The sequence below is a fragment of the Felis catus genome, chromosome D1, assembly GCF_018350175.1.
Source record: "Felis catus isolate Fca126 chromosome D1, F.catus_Fca126_mat1.0, whole genome shotgun sequence".
In the NCBI taxonomy this organism is placed as follows: Eukaryota; Metazoa; Chordata; class Mammalia; order Carnivora; family Felidae; genus Felis; species Felis catus.
Genome location: NC_058377.1, coordinates 48,637,563 through 48,650,638, shown reverse-complemented (window position 1 = coordinate 48,650,638; position 13,076 = coordinate 48,637,563). Strand labels below are relative to the sequence as shown.

General features: G+C 37.3%; 1 protein-coding gene across 27 annotated transcripts in view; it reads right to left on the bottom strand.

Moving 5' to 3' along the window:
- DLG2 (discs large MAGUK scaffold protein 2) overlaps nt 1-13,076 on the bottom strand; it is a 2,054,427-nt gene that overhangs the window by 551,929 nt on the left and 1,489,422 nt on the right. For all 27 annotated transcript variants that reach the window (XM_023239374.2, XM_045039809.1, XM_045039811.1 and 24 more), the window contains one exon: nt 5,815-5,984. In XM_023239374.2, coding sequence (XP_023095142.1) covers nt 5,815-5,984 — 170 coding nt within the window. The remainder of the gene's footprint in view (nt 1-5,814; nt 5,985-13,076) is intronic.

Genomic DNA, 13,076 nt, shown 5'->3' with positions numbered 1-13,076 from the left:
ATTATAAATGGTCATTAGTATAATGACTTTTGTAGTCAGGGTATATAATACTTAATTTTACTTCTTATACAATACTGAGAGGTACAATCTTCACTGCATTTTTAGTTTATTAGACACCTATATAACTGCTATATATGCATATATGTGTGTGAAAGAAAATAAAACGTATTTTAAAATACTTTTTAAAATAATAAAGAATTATAGAATTTTTTTCACTAGACTCTTTCAGTTTTTATTGAAAAATAAAGTGGCTAAAATAAGCAAGCAAATGTACTTTTGGATATTAACAAAGTTATGGCCTTAACATTTTCAGTCTTAGAACTTGGCCTTAAACTAACTGTATAATCCTTAAGCAATAAGAACATCTTAAAAGAAGACATTTCATTTCTTATATAGGTTTAGGCTTCCTTGGCTTAGGCCAGAGAAGCAAATAAGTCTGCACATGTTTAATTATACAGCTCGTTAGAAATTACAATTTAGAATGTTCTTGGGAAAGTCACTAGAAAGACTTTTATTGTAAATTGATTTCCTGGGAAACCATATGCCCACTTCAGATTTTATTCCTTGAATATTTTTGGTTGCTTGACAAATTTAAATGAATTTGCTAATCGCTACTTCCTATACATGATTACCCATTTTTTTTTTCTAAACCGTCCACAAACAGATACCCCAGCTGCTTGCAGTGACCAAATCTATAACTGAGGTTAGGGAAATTATTACATATTGTTTTTTTTAAAATTTTTTTAGCATTTATTCATCTTTGAGAGACAAGTGTGAGCAGGGGAGAGACAGAGAGAGAGGGAGACACAGAATCTGAAGCAGGCTCCAGGCTCTGAGCTGTCAGCACAGAGCCCGATGCGGGGCTCGAACTCACAAACTGCGAGATCATGACCTAAGCTGAAGTCGGATGCTCAACCGACCGAGCCACCCAGGTGCCCCAAATTTTTACATATTGTTAATAAAAGACATTCTAAATTATTAGTGCGTATTACCCAAATGTTAATTACTAAAATAAATGGCCATAAATCACCCAGTCAGATGATTCTAGTTGTATATTGGGAAGATCAGCACCGCTACTGAGACAGAATCACATACATCAAAGGTCATTTCAGTATTAGTAATTTGTTCAATTATGGAATAATCATAAGGATATGGAATTAGAAAACTATACATTTAACTCTATCACTAATTAGTTTTCAAGGATCCCTTAACATTGCATCGATATACAAAGAAGAAAAAAAACAAGAAAACCTCAAAAAACATAAACCAAAACCAAACCCAGAACCAATCCCAAAACACTAAGAACCTCTATAAAATATATTATTTTCATTATAACTGTTCAAAAATAGCTAATGTAGTACCATATTTATGATTTTTATATTAAAGATTATTGATGAAAAGGGAAAAGTGAAGTATTCAGATATTTCCCCAACTCCAGATATTTGACAAGACATAGGGTAAATACAGAATATTAACCTGACAGAGATTTCAGACAGATATTTTCCAGTTCTGCCTCCTTGATCTCTTTTCCAAATGTATCACAAGCATCTCAACATGTCCAAACGTGAATTCCTGATCTCCCCACAAGGGTTCCTCCCTAGTCTTCCCAATCTCACAAATGGCAGCCGAATCCATTCAACTGCTCAATTAGAAAACTGGGCCTCATCCTCAGACATGCCCCACATCTAAGTGCCACTTATCAGTAAGTAGCATCAACTATACCTCCAACATATAGCTTAACTCCATCCACTGTTCTTTACCTGCACCAAGTAACATCTAACTGATCTCTGCTCCCACTCCTGCTCCTTCAATGCATTTTTTTCACAGCAGCCAAATGATCTTCTCAAAATGACTAATTTGATCATATCACTCCCAAGCTGAAAATTTTGTAATAACTTCTCATTGCACTTGAAATAAAATAACAAATCTTAAAATACAGTCAACAAGGCTGTGCATGATCTGGCCCTCCTAACCTTGACAAGATCATTTCATGTCACTCATTATCCTATCATTAAACACCAGTCATGATTGACTTCTTACAGTTCCTAAAAGGTATCAAGATCTTTCCTATTTTAGAACCTTCATACACACATTTTACTTTTGTCTGGAGGCTCTCTTCCACTCTTTATGTGTCTAACTCTTATTTTTCTTTTTCTTTCAAGGTTTATCTTAAGTGGCACTTCCTTAAAGAATTCTTCTTTGACCCTTTATTTAACTGGCCACTTTACAATCTTTTACATTCACATTAGCATATTTCCCAATTTACATTATAGGTGTTTTCTAAATCAGGCTTTCATCTCTTTGAGCAAGAACTATTCCTACTTTTTTTTGTGAATCTCCATTTTCACCCTCTGTGCCAGGAACATAACAAATACTTAATATTCTTTGAATTATTGAAAGAATAATGAAAATATCTAGTTAGCTCTGTATTACACAAACATAATCAAGGCTAGTTAGCCCAGTTGGCAAGAGAGCTGATGCTGACTGTAGAGAGTGCCTACATGCTCAATGAAGGACAGATAAGGACCTGTGAGCACGTGTCAAATTTTAAATGATCTGGGGTGCCTGGGTGGCTCAGTCAATTAAGCATCCAACTCTTGATTTCGGCTCAGGTCATGATCTCATTGTTTGTGAGATCCAGCCCCGAGTTGTGCTCATGATGACAGCATTGAGCCTGCTTGTGATTCTCTCTTTCTCCCTCTCTCTCTCCCCCTTTCCTGATCTCTCTCTCTCTCTCTCTCTCTCTCTCTCTCTCTCTCTCTCAAAATAAATAAATAAACTTAAAAAAATGTATGCTGTGGTGCCTGGGTGGCTTAGTCGGTTAAGCATCTGACTTCAGCTCAGGTCATGATCTCGCAGTTGGTGAGTTTAAAACACTTAAAAAATAAATTTTTAAATGTTCTGGAGCATTTTGGCTCTCCTAGTTAAGTTGAATCATGACACAAGCTCAATAACAGGGCTGATTTCATTTTGCCTTGCATTAAAGTTACTTGAGTTTATGTCTTTTTCTCCTGTGAGAACTTTCTGATTCTTTCATCAGAATCACATCTGATTCATCTTCGTCTTCCCTTTCCACAGTATGAGTCAAACACTGGTAGAAATTAATTTTAAATACATCATCATTCAAAAGGAAAGAACTATAAGGTGCCAAGTGAAGTTAACATGGCAAAGTATCATCACCTTTAGTGCAGAACCTAATTTTAATTATTCCATTTGCTGATTCAGCACTTCCAGTATTTTAGGCATTGGGAAAGGCATTAGGAATTTAAACACTGACTAAAACCATGTCTTTTTTTGTATGTCAGTAAATTTTGTATAGAAAAACAAATCTCCATCAGTGACCTCTGTATGGTGACAGTACAAAAATGTATGAGTGACTCAACATAATTTGAACAGGAACAACAGGCCCACAACCCTCTATAGGGATGTGGCAGAAGTCTGCTTTCTGGGATGTAAGGTTAGTTCTAATAGTTTCCTGGTTCTCCACGTCTGAGTAAACCAAACCTATCATTCATATGCCATGCACCTTTGGGTTATTGCCTGGGTATTCTTAGTGGATTATGCTCACCTGTCCCCATTTCCACCTTTCTATGTCCCAGGGCAATTCCTGCCCTACTCCGGGCTCACAGAAGAAAACAATTCAGACTGAGGAAGCCCGCCAGAGGGATTCCTAGTACCAAAGGTAAAGACCCCCAAAATCTGTTCCTGATAAAATTTAAGAGTTTTGGCCATGGATTCCCTAGAACCTTGAACTGCTCTGCTGAGCAGCTGGAGGTCATCTAGTGACTGGGCTAGCAGGAGGCCAGTTAATGGATGCTAATACTTTGCTGAGTGCTTCAAACCGGTATTGGCTTTAGGGCTGTGCTAAATAATTGCTGTTAATTGAATTGTAGAAATACCTACCTGTTACTCATAAATAGTGTATATTTTTAATAGAAATAGTGTAATGCTGAAATTATTTATCTTTAAAGCACCTTGCAAATATGATGTTAGTAAATGTGTAGGTTACAAAGTCTTTTCTTTCATACTGTTAGGATGTCCTTGGAACCACAGTAGAGGGGACGCCCATCTTGCCAGCTCAACCCAACGAAAAGCCCCTAGTAGCGTGCCAGAACGAATGGAGGTCAACCAATCACCAAGCGACAGCACGACCTGATGGGAAAAAGGCCCATCTGGACCTAAACCCGGAACCACTGCAGCTTAAAAACCCCACCCCACCACACCTGGGCGCGACTTCCCTGACTCCTCTCTCTCTCCCTGAGTCACAGAACCTCGCCTGAGACCTTAGTTCCCGATAAAGCCTTTGACTCCTAAAATTTTTTAGCCTCTGACTCTTATCTTTACCCTGCCTTACGCCTGACCCTAACACATACCACCAGACATTGTGGTAAGCAAATGCCTTACTTCCCCCCCCCCCCCAGATTTAATTATATGATTTTAACGCATTTGAATTTAGCCCAAGAGTGATCTTTATTTTCATTACATTATCAAGCAATTATAGCAAAGTCTGAGGCCATCTGTAGTAAAGAATACTACAAATAGCATGTATTTATATAGGTAATATTTGTTTGGCAGTCAATGTGGGCCAGCCACTATTCTAAATATTTTACATGCAATGGTTCATCTAATCCTCACATTTCTAGGGGCAAGTACTATTACTATCTGCATTTTGTAGATGAGAAAATTAAGGCTCAGAGAGGTTAAGTGATTTGCTTAAGGTCAAACAACTAGTGAGGTGCTTTGGTAGGTCCTAACCTAGACACTTTGACTCTGCAGGCTATACTCCACCAGCAAGGTTTAGTTAAATGTTAGATTCTCATAAACCCTGTGGGAACGATACTACCATTATGATCCCAATTTAATAATGAGGAGATTGTTCCAACCAATATCACTCTGCTAGTAAGTGGCTGAACCAGGCTTTTACACTCAGTCCCGTCTGATTCTTGGGTTTGAGATCTTAAATACCACCCACCAGTGCCGTTACTTATTTCCTTTTTAATCCTATTTAACATTAGAGATTAAGTAGATTTTAAGGGAAATAGAAATAATTACTCAAATAATATACTAACTATCCAGTCATAATATTCTAAAAATATTTAAAATACTGTGAAGCCAATTATTGGATTTTTATAAAATATTTGAAATACTGTTAAGCTAATATTAAATGTCATCATTCTGAAGAGAACCCAAATGACTATTCTTAAAAAAAAATTAATATAATGATTCATCTCACTGTTTATGTGATTCCCCAGGGTAACTACAATTACCTCAGGAGATTTGGGAGCCTTTAAAAAAATAAATTTTAACTTACTTTGACTATTTCAAAGATAAAATGTTATGTAGTATTTTTTGGGTATAACACATGAGAGTATTATAAATCAAAACAAATCACAACAGTATTATAAAAATATAATAACTTATTTCAGGATAGACCAGTTTAATCATTACCATTCATATTACTATTTTACTAAATGAAGAGTCACCATTTATATCTTAAAAATTAGAAAGAATTTATATGCCAGCCAAATCATGATGATTCAATAAGATTAAAAATTTATAGAAAAATATAAATGGTTTATATTTATAAGGCCATTGCTTATAAGGACATTCCTACATAAATCTGCCCTTTCTTTCTGAGTTCATATTAAGTATTGATTTCCTTGACCTTCTGTAAAAACCACTATTGCAGGACTTCAAATCTCTAGGTAAGCACTGAATGTCAGAACATAAAAGAAGAGACTACATCATAGGTGGATTATGGCATAAATTTTAGTCAAATGGTGTCATATTGTGAGTCATTTATGTTTTTATTACCTTTAGGTCCTTTGAACAATTTGATTTCCACGACAGTCTCCAGAATGGGGCGTCTTCTACGCACGTACAGCCGGACAATAGAGCCCGCTTCTTTGAGGGCTTCCACGGCCTTACTGTGGGAAACCTCTGACACATCGACCTCGTTCACCCGCAAGATACAATCATTGACCCTGAAAGAAAGGGAAAGAGGCAAAAGTTAGGGGTGGCTAGGAGGATTTCTTTTTTTTTTTTAATTTTTTTTTTCAACGTTTTTTATTTATTTTTGGGACAGAGAGAGACAGAGCATGAACAGGGGAGGGGCAGAGAGAGAGGGAGACACAGAATCGGAAACAGGCTCCAGGCTCTGAGCCATCAGCCCAGAGCCCGACGCGGGGCTCCAGCTCCCGGACCGCGAGATCGTGACCTGGCTGAAGTCGGACGCTTAACCGACTGCGCCACCCAGGCGCCCCAAATTTCTTAAAGAATATTGTCATTGTTAGCTACCCTTAAGAAGTGGGGGAGTGAATTAAGCAATTTTAAAATTTTATATTCAGAAGAAACAATTCAAATGAAATGAAGAACTCCCCAGCCTTCCAGGCATTTCCGAATGGACTGCACTATTGGTCAAACCCCATCTGGGATTCCAGTCCATTGGGACAGGGAGTGCATTGCACATGGTACAGTGAGAAGGGCACATTTGAAGGCCTCTGTCAGTCATGTAATTATTTTGATTGGTTTTAACTGCTTAAACTGAGGGTTATGATTGCCGTGGTTCTCAGAACTTACTATGGACTATACAGACATAGCAAATGTAACCTTATAAATTAATTTTTCTTGAACTTTTAATTTGCTAGTTATACAGGTAATATGTAGTCATTTCTGAAAATTTGTAAAATGTAACAATGTAGAAAGAAGAAAATATATACATGACCCGATCATCTAAAACAAAAGTGTTAGCTTTCTGGTAAATTATATTCCGGTGTTTTTTCTTTCCCCCTCTAGTTTATAAAGCAGTATTATAGATATTAAAGTTCAAATTTCACAAAATTCAAAGAAAATCTCAGATAATCTTTACCTTAGGTATTTACTTTGAAAACCAAGCATTATGGTAAGTTCTGCACTAAACTCTCCTTTTTGTCATTTTCTCTTGGGAAGGAATAATTTGACTTTTTTATAAAGCTGTCCAATGTTTTATATTTACATGCCCATGGACTTCAAATCTCTTTTATAGTTATGATAATTAGTTTAAATTTTAATAATAGTTAAAAGTGTGAGGCTTGAGACTAGAAAGACTTCCTTCCTTTGTTCTGAATATCCATTCTATCATTTCCCATCTCACTTTACCACGTTGCTAAGAGTAAAAAATATGGGCCTGCTCTTGCTTGACTTCCCTATCCTGTAACCACCACACATTCAGGTCTCCCTGCAAAGTATACCTGCATTGCATCCAGGTTTCTTCATCTGTACTGTTACCATCCCGGTTGAAGTCAACATCATCTCTCACCAAGATTATTTGTATGGCCTTCTACCTACTCTCCCTGGGTCCTCTCTTCTCAATTTTTAATGCATTCTCTACATGGTAGCCAGGGTAAAGCGAACACGATTGGTTGCTTACCAACCTTCCATTCCCATTTCCTTCTTCCCCACAGTGCTTGATGTCTCAGGACATCTATTGCTTAGCAAATAGTTGTTAAAGCAATAAAATAAGAAGCCTAAGTTCAATTATTAGGCCTTCCATACCCTAAGTTTGTAAACACTGATAATTAGCCTCTCAGCCTCTATGTTCACATCTATAAATAAATACACTAGTAATATCTACAATAAAGACTTTGGGGGTGATTAAATGAGATAATGTACATGTAAGTCTTTAGCACAGACTATGGTATGTAACCAGCACCTAATAAATGGTTATTGGTAGCACTGAAAATTTTGATTTGTAATATTTTAATTATTAGATCCTTTTCATAAACTTGTAGAATAAGACTTACCATCCACATTATAGAAATGAGAATTGTTCCAAGCGGATCAAGTTCTTTGTCTAAAGCTGTCAGCAATTTGGGTAGACATTGGATATGATCTGAGGTATTCCTATATCAAAAGTTGGGCTCTCTCCTCTCAGGATCACATTCACCTAATGTGATGAACAGTTTCATGTATACTGTGCACATCAATTCAAAATTATAACACGGTAGTGAAAATATGTAAAAAGTATGGGAAGAATTTTTCTATCATTTTTTCCCATAACTCTTCTATATGTGTTTGGGAAGCTGAGTTATAGAGACTCTTGTCTCAATGACAACCCTGATTAACCCCAAAATTCTGAGGTGTAACATTGCACTTATTAAGATTCAGTCATGTCATTTCATCATAACAGATGCTATGGCTTTAATAGGTTTGCACATACATTTCCTCTCTGCCAAAAAAAAAAAAAAAGGAAAAAAGGAAAATTACCAATTAAAATAGTTTTGAGAATGTAGGCAACACGGGTGCCAGCCGCCCTACAGCAGCTGGTCCTTTGAGAGTGGATAATTTTGTCATCTCATGATAATGCAAACACATAGTGTTTACCATCATCCTATGCTCAGAATATTAATCATATCTTAAAACACTGCTTTCCATAGGAGGGAGGGGCTGGCATTTAAAAAAAATTCTGGATGCTCTATCTATTCAAACTGTACTAAATTTTTCCTTTCGTATATAGTGGAATCCTTAATTGTCAATTGCTGGGGTGAGGAAATCATAGCCTAAATTAGATGTTTTTTTTTTTTTTCCTGAACATGTGGAGGAAGTAGGCAACTTTAGTGCAGTGAAAAGAGCATCAGAGTAGCCTTCAGAACACTTGGATTTGAGTCCCAGCTGGGTGATCATGGTCAAGCCGCTTCATCTCTTTGAACCTCAGTCTCCATGAAAAGAAAGTAAGTGTGCCCAGAGTTAATGGGTAGAGTAACCAGACACACAGTGCACATGGGCGTATGTGTGACCTGTAGTATACAGTACATATGAGAGCTGCCGCTATTGATCAGTGAGTCAACGATGCTGTGCTCAAGGACTTACTGAAAGGTGAACAAGATGGATATGGAAATTTTTTTAGAGAGAGGGCCTGCTATGTGCCATATCATTCTAGTCACTTCATTTATTTACTGGTACTTAACCCCAACCACTTATGAAATATTGATTCTCATTTTACAGACAATGAAATTTACTGACAAGGTCACAGTGTTGTTGAGGGCAGGGACATCATTCCCAACCTGGTTTTGCCCTTTTCTGAAGCCTATGCTGATACCAAGTTCCCAGAATTGATTGTTGTAAATTAAAAAAAAAAAAAAGTGTGTGAGGGGCAGAGTTTATATATTCAAATTCTCAAAATATAGAGGAATGAATATCAAGGAAAACTAGGGCACCCAACTTCCCTTCTTCCCCAGCATTTGAAATAGCATCTGGCTAGAGAGTCATAGCTATTTAAAATTAATCTGCTTTTACTACTAGTAGATAACCTTTGTGAATAAAGCCACCGCTTGCATTCATTTTGAAACATACATATATCATTAACTTCAAATTCAAGTAATGCTTTGTCCAAATAAAAAGTACAGCTTTTATCACATTTCTGGTATGTGTTAGAAAACATTTCCTCCCCACTCTACTCATGTAAATGAGTTGATGGTTTCATTTTTTCAGTGCTTGTTGTTTCAAATATAAGTCTACGATATTCATTTCGTGAAATGAAACTGTCCAAGATTGAAAGGCTAATTTTAATACTTTTCCCGTCTCATTTTCTTTAGAATTCTGGTGCATATCCTTGCAGAAAATGTCTTAGAAATAAACAAAACATTTCATCATTAACATGTCAACAGAATCACACCTAAATTTTCCATTAAGCAATTAAGTATTCTGGAATATGATATAGGATCACTGAAAAGCAAACTAATACCTGAAAAATTACGTTCCAGTTTAAGGATACAGTTGAAATAACATGTGTTACTTACTCTTTCATAGGTATTAAAATGATGTTCTGTTGTAAAATGAGCTTAGTGACTTTATACATTTGTTTTAGAATGTCAGTTCCTTAACAATGGTCACCAAATGCTTGTGTTAAAAGTAAAAATTCCTGTTCATTATGCATTTAAAAATACTGAAAGATAAGTTTTTAGCTCTTGTTCCTTGTGGATGTAGATAGAGATTAAAGATTTTTTTTAATGTTTATTTGTTTTTGAAAGAGACAGAGTGTGAGTGGGGGAGGGGCAGAGAGAGAGAGGGAGGATCCAAAGCTGGCTCCTGTGTTGCAGACACAAAGCCTGATGCAGGGCTCCATGTAGGGCTCAAACTCATGAACTGTGAGATCATGACCTGATCAAGTCAGATGCTTAACCAACTGAACCACCCAGGTGCACCGAGATTACTGATGTTTTAAAAAGCATATTTCTACTTTTGTGTTTCTTCCCAAGTTCTATAATGGACATATATCACAGCAGAGAATCTATGAGCAATGGGCTTGGGGGCTTTGCCACACTCTGATCCACCTGGGTCATGTCCCAGCTCTAGAACTTAGGAGCTATGTGGCTTTGGGCAAGTCACATGACATCTCAAAGGCTCAATTTCTTCATCTGGAAATAGGGATAATAAGATTGCTGCATGGATTTAGATGAATAGAACCGTGAATTGTACAGCGCCTGACAAACAGTAAGGTATTATACTCATGAAAAAGGGATAAGCGATTTGCCTAAGAAACGTAAGAAGTGATTATAGTGGAGGAAAGAAGCTACAAAAGGTAGAGGAAGGGACAGAACTACAGTCAAGATACTGAAAATGTTTTTGAAAATTTTTATGAGAAAGGGAGGAATAAATAAGATGAATGGGGTTTGGGGGGATGAAAAATGTGAAACTAACAGTTTTCAGTAAGTCTTATTTTATGAAATTTAATGTAATTCCCCTTTAATTTTACTCCTCAGCTGCCCCCAAGAAAATAGTTGTTTTGATACAACCTATTTCTTTATGGAAACTGTGGTGAAAGCTTCTAAAGATCAGCACTTGGCAGATTTCCCACCACCTTGTGCCTCTCTGTCCTTGCCCCTCTCCACACATCTAATGATACCCAGTCATACACAGACCCTCGCAAGACTTGATTCAAAAGTATGTTTTAAGTCACAGAGTCTGAAACTTAACTTTGCAGCAGCTATTTTTTTAAGTTTATTTTGAGGGAGAGAGAGCATGCACACACATGAGTGGGGGTGGTGGGGTGGGGGACAGGGAGGGAGAAAGAGAAAGAGAGAGAGAGAGGGAGAGAGAAAGAATCCCAAGCAGGTTCTGCACTGTCATTGAGGAGCCTGACTTGGGGCTTGAACTCAGGAAACGCGAGATCATAACCTGAGTCAAAATTGAGTTGTAAGCTTAACCAGCTGAGCCACCCCGGTTCCCCAGCTATTGGTTTTTAAGGGGTATTACTGAATTGGCTTATTCTTTATTGTCTCCACTTACTATTACCTTTCTTGGTCTAATAAATTAATTACAGACCAAAGGGCCACACCATGAAGGAACCTGATCAATGTTTAATGTGTTGAAGGAAATATAATAAAACACTATCAAATGGAGAACCCTAGCTAGGGAACTATACTATATGCACCTAAAGAGGACAATTGATCACTTAAACTCAGAATCTGTTTAAAAGGGATGACTCCACAGATTTCATGTAAACTATAAGGAAACCAGAAAAGCTCTGAAGGTTAAGGTAACAAAAAGGTCTTATTTTTCTTTTATTCCTAGAATCATTAAAGGTAGGTTAAGAACAAAATAATACTCAAAACTTTACTTTAAAAAAGATGGGAACTTTATGCCAGCAAAAAGAAAAATAAATACCACACACACACACACACACACACACACACACACACACCCAGGCTGATCTGAATGACTCAAAACTTTACTTTAAAAAAGACGGGAACTTTATGCCAGCAAAAAGAAAAATAAATACCACACACACACACACACACACACACACACACACACACACACACCCAGGCTGATCTGAATGACTCAAAACTTTACTTTAAAAAAGACGGGAACTTTATGCCAGCAAAAAGAAAAATAAATACCACACACACACACACACACACACACACACACACACACACACACCCAGGCTGATCTGAATGACTCAAAACTTTACTTTAAAAAAGACGGGAACTTTATGCCAGCAAAAAGAAAAATAAATACCACACACACACACACACACACACACACACACACACACACACCCAGGCTGATCTGAATGGCTTCAAATCATTATGACCTTTCCTGAATTTACTTAGTTGTATCTGTCTGCTCTCCTCCTGCACCCTTTTATGAAGTGCACATGAGTGCTTGCTGAAAATCCTAAAAATCCACCATCAACTAAAATTAATGAAATTTCTCACCTTAAAAATTCAACTATTGGGGTGCCTGGGTGGTTCAGTTGGTTATCAACTGACTCTTGATTTTGGCACAGGTCATGATCTCACGGTTTGTGGGTTTGAGCCCCATGTTGGGCTCTGTGCTAAAAGCCTGGAGCCTGGTTCAGATTCTCTCCCTCTCTCTCTCTCTCTCTCTCTCTCTCTCTCTCTCTTTCTCTCTCTTTCTTTCTCTCCCTCTCTCTCTTTCCCTCCTCCCTCTCTCCAGCCCTCCCTCTCATGCTTTCTCTCTCTCAAAAATAAATAAATGTTAAAAAAATTCACCTATTATATTGACCTCATTAGGTGCTATTAGTCCATTATAACTGAGAATAAAGAAATAAAAATCAGCTTATTTTTTATAGTTTTCCAGGAAAGGAAAAGGATTAGTGTTTCAGAAGCATCAGCTATGTGCCAATGTGGTAATATCTGTTGGTAGTTTTTCTCCAACAAATATCCACATGGTTGCAAAAGTGTTAAGTTCATGTAGCTTGGATCATGGATCACTTGTCAGGTTTGGCCAGTTCCTCTTTTGGGGAATTTGGAATTGAAACCATGAGATTCAGATTTTATCTGAATAGAAAACAATAGTAGCCTGAGAGTTTAACATTGGGCAGCATTTTCTCCCATGTTGACTGAAATGGCAAAAGAAGATGGAGAATAAAGCAGATGTATGGACAGAAGCAAGGGCTTCAGACAGTTGGAGGGATCCTCCTGGGCTCCCCCACGATGCTTCTGTCCATGGATGTCCTTCCCAGGGCTTTGTTGTCCAATTCATCCTGGAATCTGAAAAGATGTTTCATGTGTCTTTCAAATTCATTCCCCTTTTGAATTAAGTTAGTTTAGGTGGATGTGCACTACCTG